The following is a 24,078-nucleotide window of genomic DNA, read 5'->3' as shown; positions in this document are numbered from 1 at the left end:
GTATGCAAAATTTCCTAATGAGTTCAACTATCATGTAAATGATCTTACTAGAGATTCACACATAGCTAAATAATGTGTGTAAAATTGTGCAAAATCAGTTTTCCAGAAAACGTAATGATATCATATTTTTTTGCAATAAAGTCCAGAATGTTTTGCATATGGTTTCCCAAGACAAATGCAGAAATTCCATCTAAATATCATGCCAATTAGTCTGCACCAAAAGAAAATTTTCCTCTGGTGGCTGCTCGTTTATCTGGAGGAAATTCCAGGTTGGTATATTAGTGTCCTGAGAGAGGATTCTGCACAGGAATGTAAAGCAGAAGGAAAAGCAATGGGTGGAACGGACAGTAGCGGGCAGTGGAGGGTCTGGTTTTAATTATAGTTATTGTTAATGTATTGATTGTTGATCATGTTTCATTATGTTACATTAAACTGAGGTTTATTGTTTGTGGAATATAAATATGGATAAAGAAATGGAAATCAGCAGGCACTGAAGGAACAACAGAAACAGAGGCCCCTTTTACTAAGCCGCGTAAGTGTCTATGCATGCCCAACGTGAGCCAAAATGAACTTACTGCCTGACTACTGTGTGGCTATTGCAGTAATTTCATTTTTGGCGCGCGTCCGATACGCGCACCTGAAAAATATTTTTTTATTTTCTGCCGCACCTAGCAGACATGCGCCAAGTGGCATCTGACGCGTGTAGGTCATTACCACACAGATTCCTTACTGCTAGGTCTATGGCTGGCGGTAAGGTCAGACACCCAAAATGGACACGCGGCAATTTTAATTTTGCCGCCCGTCCATTTTCAGGGGGGGGGGGGGGGGGAAAGGCATTCTTGGTACATGCATTGAAAAATATTTCAGCTTGCGCCCAAAACTAGCGCCTACAGTACCTTATCCAAAAGTATAAGGGGTGGGGAGGGATTTAATAAATGACACTCAAAAATGGGTCCGCACGTATTTGGCACTACTAACTCTCTCCTTAAGAGCCCTTCAACTGTAACTACTCCCCTAACAAGGCTCATATATGATTTTAACCTCCACCTTAACCATATATCATATAGAGATCATTCATATGTTTTTTATCGCCTCAGCAGTGCACATGACCAACTTCACTCTTTTATTGGACATTCAACAGCACCCAAATCCTCACTGGCGATAATATTTTATTAAACTGTTTCTTCATTTGCTTATTTAACTGTTCATTTTACTTTTTAATCTCTAAGTTACTTATAAGCAATACTTAACTTGCACTGAACGGTCAGACCAGGGGTTCAACAATGCCCGACATGCATGTTTCGCCCTAAAAGGCTGTGTCAAGGGCTCCCCCTTAGCCGTTCTTAGTACCAGCCTCGCAATGTTTTCTTTCTGGATTTCCTCCTGCTAAGAGATTGGCACTAATGTCTAGATTCTATATAGCGTGCCTAGAGATATGCACCAAAATCCAGACATATTCTGTAATTATGAAGGTAATTTAATTGGCTTAACAAGGTGATCAGCAATTAACAAGCAATAATGAGCACTAATTGGCAATAATTTGAATTTATGCACATAACATGCTAAGCGTATTTTGTAATGAACTGTGCCTAAATTCCAATGTGTGTAGTTCAAAAGAGGTGTGGCTATGGGCGGGGAAATGGGTGTTCCATGGGCGTTCCCAAATTTACATGCATAGGTATAGAATATGTCCCAATAAGCATAAATCTACGTACAGGGATTTAGGCCATATTTTTGTTAGTGTAAATGGAGGCACATAGTTTTAGGCACAGGGATATCAACTAAACATATTCTATATACCGCACCTAAATCTAGGTGCTGCTTATAGAATATGCTTATGTGGAAATGTTTACCACATGGATTTTTTAGGTAACTTATACAGAATATGGCCCATAGTGTTATTCCATAAGGGGCAGGCACCCTTTTTAGAATAGAACTTACTGCTGTTTCCTGTGCCCGACTCTGGGCACCTAGTATAAACCCCAGTGCCCAAGTTGGGAGTGGAGACCCATTATTCTATAACATTACATGCAACTTGTTGAAATGCCCATGACTTGTCCATGTCCCTTTCATGGCACATCCCCTTTTGGGTTATGCGCTATGGGACTTACAGGCTCATTTTCGAAAGAGATCGCTGGCCATCTTCCAACACAAATCGGGAGATGGCGAACGATCTCTCAACTGCTGCCAAATCGGCATAATCGAAAGCCGATTTTTGCTGCTTTTAACTGCAGTCCGTCGTAGAGCCGTCGAAAGTAAAAGGGGGCGTGTCAATGGCGTAGTGAAGGCGGAAAATGGGTGGGCATGGGTGGGGTTAACAGATGGGCGGCTTCAGCCCATAATGGGAAAAAAAAGCGGCGATGAAGAGCATTTGGCCGCTTTTACTTGGTCCATTTATTTTTACGACCAAGCCTCAAAAAGGTGCCCTAAATGACCAGATGACCACTGGAGGGAATTGGGGAAGACCTCCCCTTACTCCCCCAGTGGTCACCAACCCCCTTCCACCCAAAAAAAAACAAAAAAACTTTTTTGCCAGCCTCTATGCCAGCCTGAAATGTCATACCCAGCTCCCTGACAGCAGTATGCAAGTCCCTGGAGCTGTTTTTAATGGGTGCAGTGCACTTCAAGCAGGTGGACCCAGGCCCATCCCCCCCATACCTGTTCCACTTGTGGTGGTAAACGGGAGCACTCCAAACCCTCCCCAAAACCCACTGTACCCACATGTAGGTGCCCCCCTTCACCCATAAGGGCTATGGTAATGGTGTAGAGTTGTGGGGAGTGAGTTTGGGGGGAGATTTGGGGGGCTCAGCACCCAAGGGAAGGGAGATATGCACCTTGGAGCTATTTTTATAATTTTTTAAAATTTTTAGAAGTGCCCCCTAGGGTGCCCGGTTGGTGTCCTGGCATGTCAGGGGGACCAGTGCACTACAAATGCTGGCTCCTCCCACGACCAAATGCCTTGGATTTGGCCGGGTTTGAGATAGCCGCTCTTAGTTTCCATTATGGCTGAAAACCGATGCCGCCCATATCAAACCCGGCCAAATCCAATGCATTTGGCTGGCCGCAACCGTATTATCGAAACTAAAGATGGGTGGCCATCTTTTTCGATAATATGGTTCCGGCCGACTCTTTGCGATGCTGCCAAAATAGATGGCCGGCCATCTATTTCGTTGGCACCGTTCGATTATTCCCCTCTTAGGCACCCATTATTATAGACTAGCTCACAGCCAGATATGCATGCAAAATCAATTGGTGCCAATTACCTTCAATAATTGGCTGTTAACATCCAATTACTGATGGTTTAACAGCTCTTTTTTGTTTGCTGCTCACGTTTGCGTGAGGGACTTTTCCTCCTCTTTTTTTTTTAACAGCTTGTTAACCAATTAAGTTGTGTGCGCATCTCAGAAGAATGCCCAAATTTGGACATAATATATAGAATCTGGGGGTACATGTGTAGGTGCACTCCGTACATGCAGTTGCATATCCTATATAATAATTCTCACCTCCAACGTTCGAATGCTGCCTGGGACCGTGGCTCCTTTGGATGTGGTCTGCTTCCGTTGATAGATCAGAGTGATGTCATGACCTTCTGATTCAGCTATTCCTGTGGTCCCGCCCTGACGGCCGGGACCACAGGAACAGCTGAAACACAAGCGAAAAAAAAAAAACTGTTGGAAGTGGCGTCCCTGCATGCAGGAGGCTCCCTACACCCCCCCCCCCCCCCTTCTCCTCCTCTTACCGGGGTCCCGGCAGAAGCATTGAAGAGCGAGAAGGCTCAGCGAGTCTGCTGCCTTCCCTTCTCTTCGCTCTGAGCTCTGACTCTGGTCCCGCCCTTGCCGAAACAGGAAATGAGGGCGGGACCCCGCTAAGAGAGGGGGATTGGCGATTTTGGAGGGGGGGGCGATGTGCACGTTGGGAGATGGGGGAGGGCACTCGGAGGGAGGACAGAGCGAAGGAGAATGACAGAGGGAGGGAGGGAGAGGGGACTGGAACTCGGAGGGAGGACAGAGTGAAGGAGAGTGACAAAAGGAGGGAGGAAGCCATGGAAATCGGAAGGGAAGAAAGGGGGCCGTGGGACTTGGAGGGGACAGAGGGAGAGAGAGAGGGAGGGGGGGAGGAAAAGCTTGCTAGTGCCCGTTTCCTTTCATACCGAAACGGGCCTTTTTCACTAGTTTTATATAATGCATGCTTTACACATAGAAAATGCTTTTAAAATTACCCCTTAAAGTGTAAAATGTTTGTAAAATGTGTAAAAGCATGTAAAAATTACCCCTAATATAGTCTAGCCGTGTATGTGTTAATCAATGACTCGAAGGATGGAGTCTAGTTTAGAGTTAGAAGATGGGGCTAATATGGAAAATTTACTGTACAAATAGAATCAGAATTTAAACAAAAGTCAACAACAACATTTTATGAGGTCAACAAATGTTTAAAGATGCAAAATTTTGGCATTTGTTTGCTTCCTCGTGCTGCGTGTGATACTCAGTGGTCTATATTTGTTAGCCTTTGCATCAACTTTGCCCAGATGCTCTGTTGGTTTTCTTTTAGCACATAGCATAACGTCATTTACTGTCTCAATTCCAGTTTGCTGATTGAATAATACTTACGAAGTCTCATTTCTCACTTTCCAGACGCTGTTAATAGTTGCATTACTATTACTGATGGTGATCTGAATTCCAGTATAGGGTACAAGGGTCATTGAACTGTTGATAATTGTGAAGTTTAGTAGTTTTGTGCTAAGGAAGAGTACAAATATGAATATTAGAATTATGGTGGCCATCTTTGAAGCCCTGTTCATGTTATAGGTAGTCATAACCCAGCATTTAGATGTGTATATTGAACATAGTAACATAGTAGATGACGGCAGAAAAACACCTGTACGGTCCATCCAGTCTGCCCAACAAGACAACTCATATGTGCTACTTTTTGTGTATACCCTACTTTGATTTGTACCTGTGCTCTTCAGGGCACAGACCGTATAAGTCTGCCCAGTACTATCCCTGCCTCCCAACCACCAGCCCCGCCTCCCAACCACTGGCTCTGGCACAGACCGTATAAGTCTGCCCAGCACTATCCCCGCCTCCCAACCACCAGCCTCGCCTCCAACCACCGGCTCTGGCACAGACCGTATAAGTCTGCCCAGCACTATCCCCGCCTCCCAACCACCAGCCTCGCCTCCCACCACCGGCTCTGGCACAGACCGTATAAGTCTGCCCAACACTATCCCCGCCTCCCAACCACCAGCCTCGCCTCCCACCACCGGCTCTGGCACAGACCGTATAAGTCTTCCCAACACTATCCCTGCCTCCCACCACCGGCTCTGGCACAGACCGTATAAGTCTGCCCAGCACTATCCCTGCCTCCCAACCACCAGTCCCGCCTCCCACCACCGGCGTCCCACCAGCATCTGTGCCTAAATCCCAATTTCACAAAACTGGGATATACACATGTAAAACTCAAAGCTTGCATTTGGTAAAGAGGCATGGTCTGACTAGGGTGGGACTAGGGTGGGGCTAAAATACAAATGTGTTTTCCCAATTTCAGAAGGATAATGCATGCCGGTCCAAACAAATGGATGTCGAAATTTACACCTGCTACCCAGGTGTCCCAGGGGATGTTCAGGTTTCAGAAAAGTTCTGGTAATGAACAGTGCTCCACTGGAGGGATCAGGGGAGATTGTCCCCTTACCCCCCCCCCCCCCCCCCCAGTGGATTATATCCCCCACCCTCTCTAAAGCAAAATTAGCAAAAGATACTGGACTTTGTGATAGCCTCTACAAAAATACATGGCATATGTTTCCAAAATGGCCGACATATTCAGCACATACACCTGTGTGTTGTTATTTTATAATATACACATGTACGTCCCAGCACACATTTGTTTATGAGCCCGTGTTGTGTTATTGATATTTTAAGATATTTATGGTTATAAAATGGTTGCTCATATTGCGCATAACTGAGGCACAAATGTCCATTCCTCAATGTATTTTAGAACAGGCTGTGCATCACAGATCCTGTTGTACAATAATAGCAGAACTTGAGACTTCCTGATCTGGACGTCTCCATTCCCATTGGTATCCTTTTGTTCACCATTGCATGAATTATAACAGAACTCATTTAATAGCCCATCTATAATCCTTGCATTGGGTTCCTACAATCATAAATTTAACATAACGTAAGAACGTAAGCATGGCCATACTGGGACAGTCTGACGGTTCATCAAGCTCAGAATCCTGTTTCCAACAGTGGCCAATCCAGGTCACAAGTACCTGGCAGAAACCTAAATAGTAGCAGCATTCTATGTAGAACCCCAAAGAGTAGCAAGATTTTAGAATTCTAAAGAATAACAAGATTCCATGCAGAATTTCAAAGTGTAGCAACATTCCATGTAGAACCCCAAAGAGTAGCAAGATTCCATTCAGAATCCCAAGTACGTAAGTGTGGCCATACTGGGACAGACCGAAGGTCCATCAAGCCCAGCATCCTGTTTCCAACAGTGGCCAATCCAGGTCACAAGTACCCTGGCAAGATCCCAAAAGTAGTAAAACAGATTTTATGCTACTTATCCTAGAAATAAGAAGAGGATTTTCCTGAGTCCATCTTAAACCAATTGTGCTCCACAAGAGCAGTTTTCAAATTGTCCATGTTGGAACAACTTCTGTGGTGACTTTGAACCACTAGAATTTGCACCAATTTGTAAAGTACGTGTGTACTAGGGAAATTCAATGTACAGTAGTGTTCAGCCAAAGGCCTTAGCCAGATAATGCCACTATTATTTGTATAATCACCCTTGAGTATCTGGCCCTGTTACCTCTAGCTACACCTAACTGCAAACACCAGGGGTTCACTATTGTTATATAGTACTTGAGTTACTTACTATGAGATGTTGAACTGCAGGGATCCATTTCCGTAACCAATTAATTTTCCGACTCTAAGATCTCTTATTTTATTTTCCAGAAACTCCTTTACAGCCCCGTTAGCTATGGGAAAAGAATATGACAGAATATTGAAGGACTAGAGTGCAGGGTAATTGTTCCTCTAGCTTTGATATCAGGATGGTTCTAAGCAATGATGCCAAATTTTCAAGATGACTCTGCTAAAGCAAGTTTCAGTTTTGGGCAGACTTGTTAGAAGCTTCTCCATAGAAATAAGTGGACAAGCTGCCTATTAGTAACATAAGGGGGAATAATCGAACGGCGCCGGTGAAATACATGGCCGGCGATGTATTTTGGCGGTGCCACAAACAGCTGGCCAGACCCGTATTTTCAAAATAAGATGGCCGGCCACCTTTTTGTTTCGTTAATACGGTTCCGGCCAGCCAAATGCCTGGGATTTGGCCGGGGTTCGAGATGGCCGGCGTCGTTTTTTTAGCGATAATGGAAAGCTATGTCGGCCATCTCAAACCCCGGCCAAATCCAAGGCATTTGGCCGTGGGAGAAGCCAGCATTTTTAGTGCACTGGCCCCCCTGACATGGCAGGACATCAACCGGGCTCCCTAGGGGTCACTGCGGTGGACTTCAGAAAAGCTCCCACGTGCATAGCTCCCTTACTTTGGGAGCTGAGCCCCCCACCCCCACCCCAAAACCCACTACCAACAAATGTACTGCACCCACTAAAACTGCTCCAGGGACCTGCATACAGCCTCTAGGACTTATTGCTGCTGTATAACTTTGGCACACCAGTTCACACCTGAAGACTAATCTCTTTGAAAAAGTCCTTTATTTGAATAAGCATGTTTACTCACAGTTAACTGCAGATCAGAGGTTGTGCCCCACTGGCAAAGAGTCCCCTGGTACTAAGATTAGCAGTAGGTCAGAGCTGGCACAATGGTGTATAATGCCCTCTTTCAGCACCATTCAAGGTAAGAACTATGTTCTCTAACGTGGGTAACACAGGAAAGGGAACTAAAACTGGCTTACAAAAATGGCCACTACCGCATGGACTACAACAGGAAACAAAACAGGGGGAAAGCACCAGGGGAGTAGAGCCTACCAACTACCAATACCTACACCCACCACAATGCATTGCTAATGTGACTCTGCAGTGCAAATAACAGAAAAGGTGTCACACTCACCCCAGAGCCACATCACAAGCAGGAAAAGTCTGTCTGAGGACAGAATACATTCTGCTGTCATGGAGGTGGGTACGACGGCATTTGAGGCTGGCATACAGGCTGGAAAAAAAAGTGTTTAAGGTGGGGTTTTGTTTGGTGGGAGGGGGTTAGTGACCACTGGGGGAGTATGGAGAGGTCATCTCCGCTTCCTTCCGGTGGTCATGTGGTCAGTTTGGGCACCTTTTTGAGGCTTGGTCATGAAAATAAAAGGACCAAGTAAACCCGGCGAAATACTGCTTAACGCCGTATTTTTTTTCCATTATCGGCGAAAGCCGGCTATCTGGTAGCCACGCCCATACCCGCCCATGTCCCGCCTTCGCTTCGCCGCCGACACGCCCCTTTGAACTTTCGCCGGCGAGACGATGGGAAAGTGGCGATGCTGTCAAAAAAAGCAGCTTTCGATCATACCGATTTCACGGCTTTTCCGAGATCGCCGGCCATCTCCCGATTTGTGTCGGGAAATGGCCGGCAATCATTTTCAATTATGAGCTGGATAGTAACATAGTAAATGACGGCAGATAAAGACCTGAACGGTCCATCCAGTCTGCCCAACAAGATAAACTCATTTTACATGGTATGTGATACTTTATACCCAAGTTTGATTTGTCCTTGCCATTCTCAGGGCACAGACCATAAAAGTCCGCCCAGCACTGTTCCTGTACTAAACGTTCTGAAGCTGTTGACACCCCTTAAAATTTACACTCCAGTCCATTCAAATCTATTCAGTTACGATCATGGCGCAGACCGTAGAAGACCGGCCAGCACTGGCTTTACTCTCCAATTACCAGCGTCACCACCCAATCTCTGCTAAGATTCCATAGATCCATTCCTTCTAAATAGGATTCCTTTGTGTTTATCCCACGCACATTTGAATTCCATTACTGTTTTCATCTCCACCACCTCCTGCGGGAGGGCATTCCATGCATCTACCACGTACCTTACAAGGTACACGTTGCCCAAATTAAGTATATCAAAAAAGTGACTTCACAGAAGAGTATTTCATGTTCAAAAGAAAGCAAAATGTCTGAAGATTTGAAGTTTTATTCACACTTCATAAGATTTCACGTTTTAGTGGTAAGCTCTCACACAAAGTCCACTTCATACAAAAGCTTATTTAAATTTATAATTAATACATTTCTGCGATGAAAATTAATGCAAAGGAGCTGATGAGTAACAAAAATGTGAAACCGTGTACTTGAAAAATGTTTGCGACTCGTTTTCAAAAAAGAAATAACTATACCAAGAAAGACTTACCCATTCGTGCAGGCCATATGTAAGATGCCACCCCCCCCCCCCCCCCCCCCCCCCGTAAGATGTTTCAAATTCCTGGTGAGCCAGAGGACCACCTCCACCCCCACGTCCAGCCTTAACTCAAGGCCTGGGAGTGTTTGGTGGCCAGTAGGCCGCCAAACATAGCTTTGGGAATCCCTCTCCAGCGTATTTTCGAAAGAGATCGCAGGGCCATCTTCCGACACAAATCGTGAGATGGCCTGCGATCTCCTAAATCCGGGCAAATCGGTATAATTGAAAGCTGATTTTGGCCGGCTTCAACTGCTTTCCGTCGCAGAGCCGGCAAAACTTCAAGGGAGCGTGTTGGCAGGGTTCAGAAGGCAGGACGGGGCAGAACGGGGGCGTGCTTAGGAGATGGCTGGCTTCGCCCGATAATGGAAATAAGATGGCCGTGTCTGATGAGCATTTCGCCGGCTTCACTTGGTCCAGTTATTTTTACGACCAAGCCTCAAAAAAGTGCCCCAATTGACCAGATGACCATCGGAGGGAATCAGGGATGACCTCCCCTTACTCCTCCAGTGATCACCAACTCCCTCCCACCCAAAAAAAAAATATTTAAACATTTTTTGCCAGCCTCAAATGTCATACCCAGCTCCCTGACAGCAGTATGCAGGTACCTGGAGCAGTTTTTTGTGGGTGCAGTGCACTTCAGGCAGGTGGACCCAGGCCCATTCCCCCCCCCCCCCCCCCACCTGTTACACTTGTGCTGGTAAATGGGAATCCTCCACCCCCCCCAAACCCACTGTACCCATATGTAGGTGCCCCCTTCACCCCTTAGGGCTATGGTAGTGGGGTAGAGTTGTGGGTAGTGGGTTTTGGGGGGATTTGGGGGGGCTCAGCACCCAAGGTAAGGAAGCTATGCATCTGGGAGCTATTTTTGAAGTCCACTGCAGTGCCCCCTAGGGTGCCTGGTTGGTGTCCTGGCATGTCAGGGGGACCAGTGTACTACGAATGCTGGCTCCTCCCACAACCAAATACCTTGCATTTCGCCGGGTTTGAGATCGCCGGGCCGGGTTTCCATTATGGGCGAAAACCGAAGCCGCCCATCTCTAAACCCAATGATCTCAACATCAAGCCGGCCCCAACCGTATTAGCGAACGAAAAGATGGCCGCCCATCTTTTTTGAAAATACAGTTGGCTCCGCCCAATTGCGTTGGCAGCCCCGAAGATGGCCGGCACGGTTCGATTATGCCCTTCCACATCTACAAAATGTAGTCTCCAGTTCAGGGCTGTGGGTGACAGTAGTATTCTGACCCATCAGAGATTGGAGTATTGAGGAAGATCTCTCACACAAGGGCCCAGAGGGTTAGTACATGAGATCCATAAACACATTTGAAGTCTTTTGTATGCAGTAATACCTATTGCTGGCCCATGAGCATTCCTGCCTTTAGTTCTGCAGACAGATCTGAAGAAGAATCAAGCCTGGGACAACAGTTTTGTGTTTTTCGCCTTTTTGTTTTCTGGTCTTACACACTTAGGACTAGGGGGTCCTTCTATTAAGCCGTGGTAAAAAGTGGCTTGCGATAGTGTAGGCGCGGGTTTGGAGTTTCAAAAATGCCTGTTTTATATTGTCCATGAAAATGGACATGCAGCAAAATCAGAATTGCTCCGCGTCCATTCTGTGTGTCTGACCTTACCGCCAGCCATAGACCTAGCGGTAAGGAATCTGTGTGGTAATGACCTACGTGCATCAGGTGCCGCTTGGCGCGTATCCACTACGCGTGCCAGAAAAGGAAAAATATTTTTCAGACGCGCGTAGCAGATGTGCACCAAAAATGAAATTACCGCAAGAGGCAGGTGGTAGTTGGCCAGTAAGATCATTTTGGCGCACATTGGGCGCGTAGAGTCTTACGCAGCTTAGTAAAAGGGGCCCTAGAGTCTTTATATGGTGCCTGGAATCTAGGCGTGTCTGATAGAAGCATCTAGACGTATTGGATAAGATGTGCCTAAATTCAGATGCAGTATATAGAATACGTCCAATAAAAAAGGTATTGTCTTATTTTCTTTTATTCCTATTTACTTTACCTTTATAAGTGGACCACCATGGCTAACACACCACTTTTCTTTAAGACACAATTACATACCCAGTAACATGGCACCTTTCAGATTTTACGTCATAATTTATAAATTTTTTCTGTTATGTTATAGTTGGATCTTTTTTTTCTTATTGTAGAAAGATCAAAAGATAATCAGTTTCATATTTTTTTTTTTTGGTTTTAAATTTAAGTTTTATTGATTGTTATAACAAAGGTAAACAATGTAACATACTCATAACATCTTACATACATATCGCGGTTAAACTATACAACGTGTAAAGTTCCCTTCCCCCCCCCCCCCCCCCCCCACACCCCCTCCAACCCCTCCAACCCCTCCTCCCCCCTAGTACTTAGTCTCGGGAACTTACTTACTGCTAACTGAGTGGTTACAAGTAAATACATCAGAACCATATCATACCATCCTCAATGAGCATTAATAAGCAAGCTTCTACCCCTTGGGCTGAGCACCTGAAGATAAGGCATCCATATCTGAAGAAATTGTTTCCTACGTTTAGGCGATAATTTTGAATCTCTAGCCTCCCAAGAAGCTAATTGGTGCACCTGATTGCGCCAATGCCAGTAGGCGGGCGCTTCCGGTGAGGTCCAATATTGCATTATACACTTTCGAGCCACCAAACTCAACTTTCTACATAACAGAGTTGCTGGAGCACACAAAGGGGAAAAAGCTCTTGGTCGATCAAGCAAAAACTGGCCCTCCGTTCCCTGTATTTTATATCCTAGTCTGATCAGAAACCCTCGTATCCGCTGCCAAAATGCACGCACTTTTGGGCATTGCCACAGTGCATGGTAGAAGGAGCCTGGAACCCCCCCACATTTGGAACAGGCAGTTTCATATTTTTAAGTAAAAACGTTTCTGTTTTACAGTAAATCTGATTTTTTATAAGTATTTGAAATGACAAGCGAGCTAAATTACAAAATTTAATTGTACAGCATAACAAGTAAATGAGGAAATAAAACACCAGAGGCCCTGTTTACACAGGCATGCTGGTGTTTTTAACATGCACTAAAAATTAGCATTTGCTAACCATATAGATGCCCAAAGGCCTCAACACGGTTAGCGTGCACTAAAAATGCTAGCAAACCTTTTGAACAATTTTTTGGTGTGTTTATTTTCTCCTGACCTGTGAGAGGAACAGGTCACCCATTTTTCTGTTCTCAAATAAATTGGTTTATTTCACTTTTAAACCTCTCTGTGGCTGTCCTGCTTATTTTTGAAGGAGAAGGGCGGCCATCTTCCGACACAAATCGGGAGATGGCTGGCCTTCTCCTAAAGCCGGCCAAATCGGTAGAATCAAAAGCCGATTTTGGCCGGCTTCAACCGCTTTCCGTCGCAGGGCTCGCCAAAGTTCAAGGAGACGTGTCGGCAGGGTACCGAAGGCGGGACGGGGGCATGGTTAAAAGATGGCCGTCCTCGGCCGATAATGGAAAAAAAGAAGGCCGGTCCTGACAAGCATTTGGCTGAATTTACTTGGTCCCTTTTTGTTCACGACCAAGCCTTGAAAAGGTGCCCGAACTGGCCAGATGACCACTGGAGGGAATCGGGGATGACCTCCCCTTACTCCCCCAGTAATCACCAACCCCCTCCCACCCAAAAAAATAAAACAAACATTTTTTTGCCAGCCTCTATGCCAGCCTCAAATGTCATACCCAGTTCTATCACAGCACTATGCAGGTCCCTGGAGCAGTTTTTAGTGGGTGCAGTGCACTTCAGGCAGGCGGACCCAGGCCCATTTCCCCGTTACCTGTTACACTTGTGGTGGTAAATGGGAGCCCTCCAAAACTCACCCGAATCCCACTGTACCCACATCTAGGTGCCCCCCTTCACCCTTTAAGGGCTATAGTAGTGGGGTAGAGTTGTGGGGAGTGGGTTTTGGGGGGCTCAGCACACAAGGTAAGGGAGCTATGCACCTGGGAGCAATTTATGAAGTCCACTGCAGTGCCCCCTAGAGTGCCCAGCTGGTGTCCTGGCATGTGAGGCGGACCAGTGCACTAGGAATGCTGGCTCCTCCCATGACCAAATGGCTTGGATTTGACCGTTTTTGAGATGGCCGGCCTCGGTTTCCATTATCGGGGAAAACCGGGGCCGGCCATCTCTAAGGTCGATCTCACCATTTAGGTTGACCTAAATGTTGAGATTTGGCCGGCCCCGACCATATTATCGAAACAAAAGATGGCCGCCCATCTTTTTCGATAATACGTGATGCCCCGCCCCTTCGTGGCACCGTCCTCAGAGATGGCCGCCCTTATAGATGGGTGGCCCCGTTCGATTATGGCCCTCTGTGTTATTCCAGGATCCAGGCCCACCCTCGCTCAACTACTACAGAGTCAAGAAAAAGATATGCATTTCTGTTGTATCCTATAAAAACAACCAGCTTTGTAACGGTTAGCATTAGCAAGCATCTTCTACTCAATATACAATTTCTATACAGTAATGCATATACTGTGTAATGATAGGCAGTATATACATGAAAGCATTTCACATACCATTGTCTAGCCCCTTTTGGAATATCCTTAATTTCAATCCAGGATCGTCACAACGAGAGAGCGTAAATACTGTGACAAACAGGACAAAACAGGAAATCTTCCACATCTCTGTGTTCCTTCTGCCTCTCTTCTCTGGAATCTGTAAATAGGTATAAAAAAAAGAAAGTGATCTTAGGGTTTTGACATCTGTGAGGCGGACGTCAAGATCCAGATGTGATATTAATGAAAAATGTAGTAACTGCATATTGAAGAGAGAGCAGTTCGAGTGTTAGCACATCATATTAGGCAAATAAAGATTAATGTAGTGGCATAGCCAAGGGTGGGCCTGGGTGGGCCCAGGCCCACCCACTTTGGGCTCAGGCCCACCCAGTAGCAGCCCACCTATGATGTGACTGACAGGGATCCCGAAGCCCCACAAGCTGAAAACTCCCAACAATTGACCCTCCTGCATACCTTGTAAATAGCAGATCTTCTCCTGGAGTGAGCAGCAACTGATACATACTGCTCGCACCGGCCCCACAGCCTTACCTCTGACGTATTCCAACCCTGCCCCTTCCTTGGCCACCTTTAAATCTAGACTGAAAGCCCACCTCTTTAACATTGCTTTTGACTCGTAACCACTTGTAACCACCTGCCTCCACCTACCCTCCTCCTTCCTGTACACAATAATTGATTTGATTTGCTTACTTTATTTTTTGTCTATTAGATTGTAAGCTCTTTGAGCAGGGACTGTCTTTCTTCTAAGTTTGTGCAGCGCTGCGTATGCCTTGTAGCGCTATAGAAATGCTAAATAGTAGTAGTAGTAGTAGTACTATGCGGAAACAGGAAGTTCATAAGTGGAAAGGCTATGGGGCCAGCATGAGCAGTGTGTATTAGTTGCTGCTCGCTGCCGGTGAAACTCTGCTATTTAAAAGGTATGCGGGAGAGGGGGGATGTTTGAGAGACCATATGGCATGCAGGTGAGAGAAGGAGAGACCAAATCACCTGTGGGGCGGGGTTCTTCTGCCCACCCATCTTGGGCACAGGCCCACCCAAAGTTGGGTATCTGGCTACGCCCCTGGGGTATGTTTACTAAGGTGTGTTAGCATTTTTAATGCACCTTTAAAGTTAAGGGACATTAAACGTTAACATGCCTATACACTTCTATGGGTGCATTAGCATTTATCGCACGTAAACCATTAAAAATGCTAACACGCTTATAGTGCACCTTAGTAAACATAGCCGTAAAAGATGATGATGCATTTTTATTGGGCTAACCTAATACATTTCAAGGGAAATTCTATGTGTGCCTTTACTTAGGTGCTCAGAGGGTGTCTAAGTGGCACTTATTATACCTGTATATTAGGCATGTGTATTTTTGTGAAATGACCTCTACGTCTCACTGCATAAAGTGGCACCTGTGTTAAAATAGCACAAGCTAGTAGGAAAATAATACAACAGGAGCCCATATTGATTACTCCCCCCTCTCCCCCTTTGTGTGACGAGTCAGTCTCCGGTAACCAGAGCTGATATTATGATGTCATAATGCCTCATTCCACCAATGCCTGACCTCATCAGTGATGTCACAATGGCTTGATTGACCTAGGCTCACTTTCCCCCCTTAGTGTGAAGAGTTTCAGTCTCTGCTAACCAGAGCTGATATTATGATGTCATAATGCCTCATTCCACCAATGCCTAAGAGCTGACCTCATCAGTGATGTCACAATGGCTTGATTGACCTATACTTGGCTCACTTTCTCCCCTTAGTGTGAAGTTTCAGTCTCTGCTAACCAGAGCTGATATTATGATGTCATAATGCCTCATTCCACCAATGCCTAAGAGCTGACCTCATCAGTGATGTCACAATGTCTTGACTGACCTATACTTGGCTCACTTTTATTACCTATAGAAGTGATTTTGATTTCTAGGCACATTTCTTTTTTCTTTAATTAAGGGGGGAAATTATCAGTGTGAGCTCCCTATTAAGATGTACTATTTTGCTGTTAGCCCCACTTATTAGCAACTAGGCCTCATTGCATAAAATGAGACCTGTGCTAAATAGAACAACTAGTGACAAAATAACATGCCTTAAAAGTAGCCCATTAGATGGAATTTTGTCATTTACGTGCATATGTTAATATTCTAATCACTTACGCATATATTTGGCATGTACATGATAGTGCTTTATTTATAAAATTATCCTTTTCTTGCCCAGGGTTTGGCAGTTAATATAGCCTTCTTCAGGTCAGAACAAAATAAGCAAAATATGTTATCTACCACAAAATGTAAGTTTACCCATCATAATGTTAATCATAAGAACATTCCAAAGAGAGTCTGAAAGGAACAGGGAAGTAGACAGCTACATCTGTACAAGTGTAGTTAAACTTTTCACACTAACAGCCTGGCTGCCTTCCTCATTCCTTCATCACATGTATATCAAATTCCACTTGAGGTATTTAATGAGGGATTTGGTATAAATGCAATCCCCTGGAGAGTCTGAAAAGCCTGAGGTTAGGTGGGTTCCTCCAGGGGTTTAGTAAAATCCCTGTGGCTCTTACCCAGAAGAACTAGGAGGAGGGGCCTATTGTCTAGTGGGGGTGGTTAATCCAGGCAGGTGGGGGGAGTATAAATTTGAGGAAAAGAGCAATGGGGGGTAGTGTAAGGATGTTATGATTCATGGGTTTATATTATTGGGGGGAAGAAGTTTGAGGAGATAAAAAGATGTGCCATCCTAGCCACAGGGTCTTTGGTTGCCCCACCCCCTGCCAGGATCCATGAGAAGAGGGGTATCCTATCTAGCATAAAAATCAAGGGCCAATGGCTCCAGGAATGGGACAGAATGAAGGAGAAGACCTGTTCTGGGTCAGAGGTGGGTGAGTGGAACCCTACCTCTGAATGAAGAAAGAACAGACAGGGAGGTCTGGTTCTGAGGTGGTCCAGCAGCTGGAGAAAAGCCTATCTGAATGTTTGCCTGGCAAGCGAACAGATGAGCTATAGCCCTGGATTATCCTGTCGGTTGGGATAGGTGTAGGAGAGTTAAGGACATTGTAAATAATGGACAAATGAAGATTTCAAGGGTACATCAACTCCTCAGGAATACCCTTCTGACATATATACCAAGGAAGACAGTTGTTCTTAGTTTTACTGCCAGATTTTTGATGTTAAAGGGGCCTTTTACATAGGCGCATTAGGTTCTACACATGTGCACTGTGCGCCAAAACAAGACTACTGCCAGGCTATCATGCCCCCTGGTGGTAATTTTGGATTTGCCGTGTGCTCGTACCACTGGGAAATATTAGTGTTTTTATTTCCTACCGTGTGTAGTGTTTCCAGCAGTAAGTGGCAGCTGGTGCACACCAATCAGTCATCTAGGGTTACCATATTTTGTCCCCCCAAAAGGAGGACACATGCCCCGCCCCCTTTCACACCCCACCCCCTTTCACGCCCTCGCTTCGCCCCCTGTCACATTTTCCCCTCCCCCTGTCACACACCCTGTCACTCCCCCTCCCCATCACCCCCCTCCCCTTACCTTACTACTGCCCTGGTGGTCTAGTGACCTGTTCAGGGCAGGAAAGAGCCCCCTCTTTCCTGCCCGGAGCACTGCCCTGCATGCATCCTTCCTGTTCGTGATCTCGGCGCAGATTCAAAATGGCCGCCGAGAGTTGACGTCTCACGAGGTCACTTCAGCTCTCGTGGCCATTTTGAATCGGCGCCGAGATCACGAACAGGAAGGCAGCACTCCGGGCAGGAAAGAGGGGGCTCTTTCCTGCCCCGAAGGCGGAAGAGGTCACTAGACCACCAGGGCAGTAGTAAGTAAGGGGAGGGGAGGCTAGCAATCTGCGCATTTGTCCGGATTTCTGGACAAACGGGCAGGCTGGCAGGCAGGCCGTCCTATAGGATGGCCCAACCACCAGCCTGCCCATTTGTCCAGAAATCCAGCCAAACGGGCAGATTGGTAAAACCCGCCCGGTTGCCCGGACATGCCCTCAAAAAGAGGACATGTCCGGGTAAATCCGGACATATGGTAACCCTACAGTCATCACACTTGTAGCATGTGAGCCCTTACCGCTAGATCAATGAGTGGTGTTAAGGGCTCAGGCCAGTATTAGGAGCGCACTGGTTTCAGTTTTATCGGATGCCCTTTTCCTTTCCAATTTAAAAAAAAAAGCCCTTTTTTCCAGATGCGGTAAAAACTGACCCACACGCACCAAAAACATGCACCCACACCACCACACCACCACTTTTTATTTTTTTTTACCATGGCTTAGTAAAAGGACCCCCTAAGTTACTTGAGTTTAAAGCATCATTGGAGTGAGAGGGCATTTTTTTCTGGGACTATGATACAGAAATGCAAATGGTGGCTTAAAACCCCACAGCCTACCAGGATTTAGCCCGGCCCCAGCCTGCTCCCAGCTCAAAAAGAGACTTTATGTTTTGTATGCCGGGTGCCTGACCCATAAAGCTTAGCCAGCATTCAGGACTGTCCGGAGGGGACCAGGGTTACATGAAGTAATGAATCTTACATAAGTACATAAGTAATGCCATACTGGGAAAAGACCAAGGGTCCATCGAGCCCAGCATCCTGTCCACGACAGCGGCCAATCCAGGCCAAGGGCACCTGGCAAGCTTCCCAAACGTACAAACATTCTATACATGTTATTCCTGGAATTTTGGAGTTTTCCAAGTCCATTTAGTAGTGGTTTATGGACTTGTCCTTTAGGAAACCGTCCAACCCCTTTTTAAACTCTGCTAAGCTAACCACCTTCACCACTTTCTCTGGCAACGAATTCCAGAGTTTAATTACACGTTGGGTGAAGAAAAATTTTCTCCGATTTGTTTTAAATTTACTACACTGCTTTAGGATAGTTTAACCCGTATTAAATAAGTACCGCACCATGAAATTCATACTAAACGCCTAACGCACTTTAGTAATTAAGCTCCCTAATGGTTAGTAATTCTAAACTTTTTGTTACGTCCTGTCTTGTTAGTTCCAAAGTATCTGATTATAAGTCACTTCAAAAAAGTCTTATGTTCAAGTGCTTTGCCAAACTTTTCTTTGAGTATCCTTCGAGTAACCCACCACCACAAAGAGAGCAAAGAAATATCCATAAGCATAAAAAAAACATATAAGCCTACAAGCTTCACTGATTCAAGCATGGTAGAAACCTTCCTACCTTACCTTATGGAGATCTTAATTTCTTGTGCAGGACCAGGAGTCGTCTTTTCCACAGTGACCTGAGCTTTACAGTTTCAGGCCTATAAATGCTGCTGGGGAAATTAGAGAAATTAGTCAGGGCATAATTATTATAATTGTTATTGGAATTGTCATCAGAGGTTGGGTGTGGAGGAGAGAGAAGTAAATGAAAGAGGAAGTAACAAGAGTGAGGAGATTTGTGTTTTCCTTTTCATGATTTAGTTGTTTGATGTTTTATGTAGAATGTTTTTGTTTTTCTTTAGTATGATATATTTATTTTATTTTTAGAAGTTAACAGAATATTTACAAAAAAAAGGTGCAGAAACATAACCGTAAAAGACTCCACATATAATTAGGTCAGGAGCATTGTTCCCTCTGAGCAGTGTGAGTCATCTAACTGTATTGCTGTCAGTCTTCAATAGCTAGGGACAGGCAGGTTCTTTGAAGTCCGGCAGAGCTTGCCTGTCCTTCACTATTGAAAATATGAGAGTGAAACAGCACCCCTAACTGCAGTGGCGTACCAAGGTGGGGGCGGTCCACCCCGGGTGCACGCCGCTGGGGGGGTGCCGCGTGCCTTTTGGCTCCGAGTCCGCTCCTTCCCTCCCTGCTGTTCCCTCTGCGCGGAACAGGTTACTTCCTGTTCCGGGGCAGAGGGAGCAGCAGGGAGGGAACGAGCGGACTCGGACATAACAGGCGCACGACACCCCCCCAGCAGGTAAAAATGCACCCGCGGGGGTCGCGCTGCACCCGGGGGTTTAGTTTCGCCGGGGGGGGGGTGTTGTTTCGCCGGGGGGGCCACGCTGCACCCAGGGGGGGGGGGACACATCTGCGATCCACCCCGGGTGTCAGCCAGGCTAGGAACGCCACTGCCTCACTGGCAGAGCTGTAGATGGAGGACTCTTACTCAGCTTGAAGGGAATAGTGGTCAGGAGCACAACACCTAAACAGTATTATCAACTCCCTCCCCCCCACCTTCCGCACACTTCCATCCCTCCTAAATAGCTAATGCCTTAAAAAAAAAAAAGAAACAGGTGTATGCAAGAACTTCCATACTGTCCATATTTAGCTTCTGAAAAACTCTTAATGGCTCCCAAATACTCAGGAGTCTACCTTTGTAGCCTGTCTTCTCTACAATATTAGCATCGTGACCAGCAATCAACCAGAAGTGGACATTAAACATTGTTGTATCTGTCCACGTTCTCAGTAGGGCCACCACAATAGTGAGTTAAAACATATCGGTCGTCCGTGAGATTCCATTCCTGATGGAAGAGTTCGAAAAGAACTCGCTTATATGACAAGGGCAATTTCACCCGTACAATTTGCTGTACCATTTTTATTTTTATTTATTTATTTATTATTTATGTATTGCATTTGTATCCCACATTTTATTTATTTTTATTTATTTTATATTGTTGCATTTGTATCCCACATTTTCCCACCTCTTTGCAGGCTCAATGTGGCTTAGAATACATCGTGATAAGTGGAAATACAGTTAGAAAATACACAATTACTGGTACAGAAGGATCTTGGGTAACAGAGATACGATAGTATAACAAGCAGATATAGTAAGACAGTTCTGAATATATATGGAGGATATATATGGAAAATATATATATATTTTCCAGACTTGCTGCCAGAAATTATTGAATGCAGGTGCTCCAACGTACCACAATTCACAGAGTATATCCAGCACAACGCCGACTGATTACTATTCAGTCTGTTACATTTTACAAGCATCCATTCTGCCCTGTGCGCCACAAAAAAACAAAGACTGCTTCATGGATGCCGACACACAGCAGTTCAATCTCCATGCCCAGAAATAAGATCATTGGGTATCTGCAATTTGCTCATTAATCTTTTGTGCCCAGATCGATTTCAAGCATGCCATCTTATTAACAGTTAGCAAGGTAATTAGAACCTTATACCATTATTAAGATGGACTTGGGCAAATCCAGTGCATATTTCTAGGATAAGCAGTATAAAATCTGTTTTATTGTTCTGGGAAATTGCCAGGTACTTGTGACCTGGATTGGCCACTGTTGGATACTGGGCTTGATGGACCTTCGGTCTGTCCCAGTATGACAACACTTATACTCTTATGTAATTGGATGGTTTATGGCCCAAACCAGTCTCTTGCCAGCTTATTTTCGAAAGAGAAAGACGCCCATAATTTCACCCAAATCGGGAGATGGGCGTCTTTCTCTCATGGGCGCCCAAATCGGTATAATCGAAAGCCGATTTTGGGAGCCTCCAACTGCACTCTGTTGCAGGAACGAACAAAGTTGACGGGGGCATGTCGGAGGCGTGGTGAAGGCGCGACTGGGGCATGTTTATCGGCCGAGGAGAGATGGGCGCGCTCGGCCGATAATGGGAAAAAAAAGGCCGCCAGAAGCAAGAATTTGGGTCACTTTTTTTGGACCCTTTTTTTCATGAACAAGTCCCCAAAAAGTGCCCCAACTGCCCAGATGACCATCGGAGGGAATCGGGGATGACCTCCCCTGACTCCCCCAGTGGTCACTAACCCCCTCCCACCAAAAAAAAAGAACTTGAAAAACTTTTTTTCCCAGCCTTTATGCCAGCCTCAAATGTCATACCCAGGTCCATCACAGCAGTATGCAGGTCCCTGGAGCAGTTATTAGTGGGTGCAGTGCACTTCAGGCAGGTGGACCCAGGCCCATCCCCCCCTATCTGTTACACTTGTGCTGCTAAATGGGAGCATTCCAAACTGCCCCCAAAACCCACTGTACCCACATGTAGGTGCCCCCCCTTCAGCCATAAGTGTTATTGTAATGGTGTAGAGTTGTGGGCAGTGGGTTTTGGGGGGGGGGGGTTGGGGGGCTCAGCACCCAAGGGAAGGGAGCTATGGACTTGGAAGCTATTTTAATTGTTTTTTTTTACTTTTTACAAATGCCCCCTAGGGTGCCCGGTTGGTGTCCTGGCATGTGAGGGGGACCAGTGCACTACGAATCCTGGCCCCTCCCACGACCAAATGCCTTGGATTTGTTCGTTTTTGAGCTGGGCGCCTTCGGTTTCCATTATCGCTGACAACTGATACCACCCAGCTCAAATCCGCCCAAATGCGATGCATTTGCCCGGCACAAACTGTATTAAAGAAACAAAAGATGAACGCCCATCTTTTTTGAAAATACGGTCTGCCCCACCCCTTCGCGTACTCGTCCTCCGAGATAGGCGCCCATGGAGATGGGCGTTTGCGTTCGATTATGCCCCTCTTGTTAACATAGAATTTCAATACTTGAAGCCTCCTGCAGGTGCATTAAGACTTGAAATGAAAGGAAGGAAGGCTCCTGCCGACAAAACATCACCAATTTCCATTGTTCCCAATAGATACTTTTATTATTGATCTGTAAGCCAGGACTATTCCAAATTGGTCAGTTCACAGTGTCTGCCACTCTTACTGGTAATTTAGAATCCAACATCTGCAGAGTCTTAAAGGTGAAGGTCAAAGCCAGAAGAATGCTTGGGTGTATAAGGAGAGGGATGACCAGCAGGAAAAAAGAGGTGATAGTACCCTTATATAAGTCTCCGTTGAGGCCCCATTTAGAGTGCTATGTGCAATTCTGGAGACCACACCTACAGAAAGATATAGACAGGATAGAAGGATACAAATTTGATAAGTTGTCTCTGTCATAAAACATATAGGGAGAGGCTTATGAACCTCGACAAGTACACACTGGAAGAGAAGCAGGAGAGAGGGGATATAATAGGTACATTTAAATATCTCCGTGGCATTAATGTACAGGAGGTAAGCCTTTTTCAAATGAAGGAAAACTCTGGAATGAGAGGGCATAAGATAAAGTTAAGAAGAAATAGGCTTAGGAGGAATCTAAGAAAATACTCTTTCACGGAAAGGGTGGTGGAAGCGTGGAATGGCCTCACTACGGAGGTCTTGGAGACAAGGACTGTGTCAGAATTTAAGAAAGCGTGGGACAGGCATGTGGAATCCCTTAGGAAAAGGAGGAGTTAGTGGTTACAGAGGAAGGGCAGACTAGATGGGCCATTTGGCCCTTATCTGCCATCATGTTTCTAAGACTGGATTTTAACATAAGTACAGTAGGAATCACATTCCAATCTAATCCAATCTATATTCCACTTTAGCTATAAAGACTCAAGGCAGATCCCAGAAACAAGGAATAGCTGAACAATTCCCACTGATTTACAATAGATTAGCCAGCCAAGACCTAACTATCTGCCGACAAATCCATTAAGCATTGGTTAAACAAAAAGCATATTTATCACCTTTTTAAAGTTATGATAGCAAGTGATCTCTCTTATCTCCTTGAGTAACTTGTTCCAAAGCTCAAGGCCCTGACCAATTATAGATGTGTTTCTTGTAGCCATCCATGAACACTTCAACACAGAAGGCACTGGCAATCTAATCTCCTCTACAGACCGAAGACTTCTAGAAGCAGAATACATGGAAATCACATCAGAAAGAAAATCTTGTACCTGGCTGTATACAATTTGAAACACAAACAGTGGTGATTTAAAATGAATTCTGGCTTGTACTGGTAGCCAGTGCAATTTGATTAGGTAAGGGGTTGCATGATCAGTTGATCTTTCACCAAGAATACAGGCATCAATAAATCATCCAGCTGGACTGCATTGTGAGATGTTCACTACATAACCAATACGTGTCTTGACATAAAAGGCTCAACATTTCTTTGTTATAGTGGGGAGGTGTGGTAGCCGTGTTAGTCCACTCTTAAAGGGTATCAATAGAAATCAAACAAAATAAAACATGGAAAAGAAAATAAGATGATACCATTTTTATTGGACATAACTCAATACATTTCTTGATTAGCTTTCGAAGGTTGCCCTTCTTCCTCAGATCGGAAATAAGCAAATGAGATAACAGATAGTATATATGAGAGAAACATCAAAGCATTACTTTGACTGTCTGACGGAGTGGGAGGGTGGGGGTATGCATGGGGACACCCAACA

General features: G+C 45.4%; 1 protein-coding gene across 1 annotated transcript in view; it reads right to left on the bottom strand.

Moving 5' to 3' along the window:
- The window catches only part of LOC115476020 (BPI fold-containing family C protein-like), a 63,663-nt gene extending 44,500 nt beyond the window's left edge, over positions 1-19,163 (bottom strand). The window contains exons 1-4 of the mRNA XM_030212129.1: positions 19,102-19,163; positions 13,944-14,082; positions 6,877-6,979; positions 4,608-4,736 (exon numbers count right to left, since the gene is read on the bottom strand). Of these exons, the coding sequence (XP_030067989.1) occupies positions 4,608-4,736; positions 6,877-6,979; positions 13,944-14,049 (338 nt within the window). The 5' untranslated portion in view covers positions 14,050-14,082; positions 19,102-19,163. The remainder of the gene's footprint in view (positions 1-4,607; positions 4,737-6,876; positions 6,980-13,943; positions 14,083-19,101) is intronic.
- Positions 19,164-24,078: the final 4,915 nt, after the last annotated feature.

Source organism: Microcaecilia unicolor, chromosome 8, assembly GCF_901765095.1.
Source record: "Microcaecilia unicolor chromosome 8, aMicUni1.1, whole genome shotgun sequence".
Lineage (NCBI taxonomy): Eukaryota > Metazoa > Chordata > Amphibia > Gymnophiona > Siphonopidae > Microcaecilia > Microcaecilia unicolor.
The sequence above is the reverse complement of the archived record's forward strand: the minus strand, read 5'-3'. Positions and strand labels throughout refer to the sequence as shown.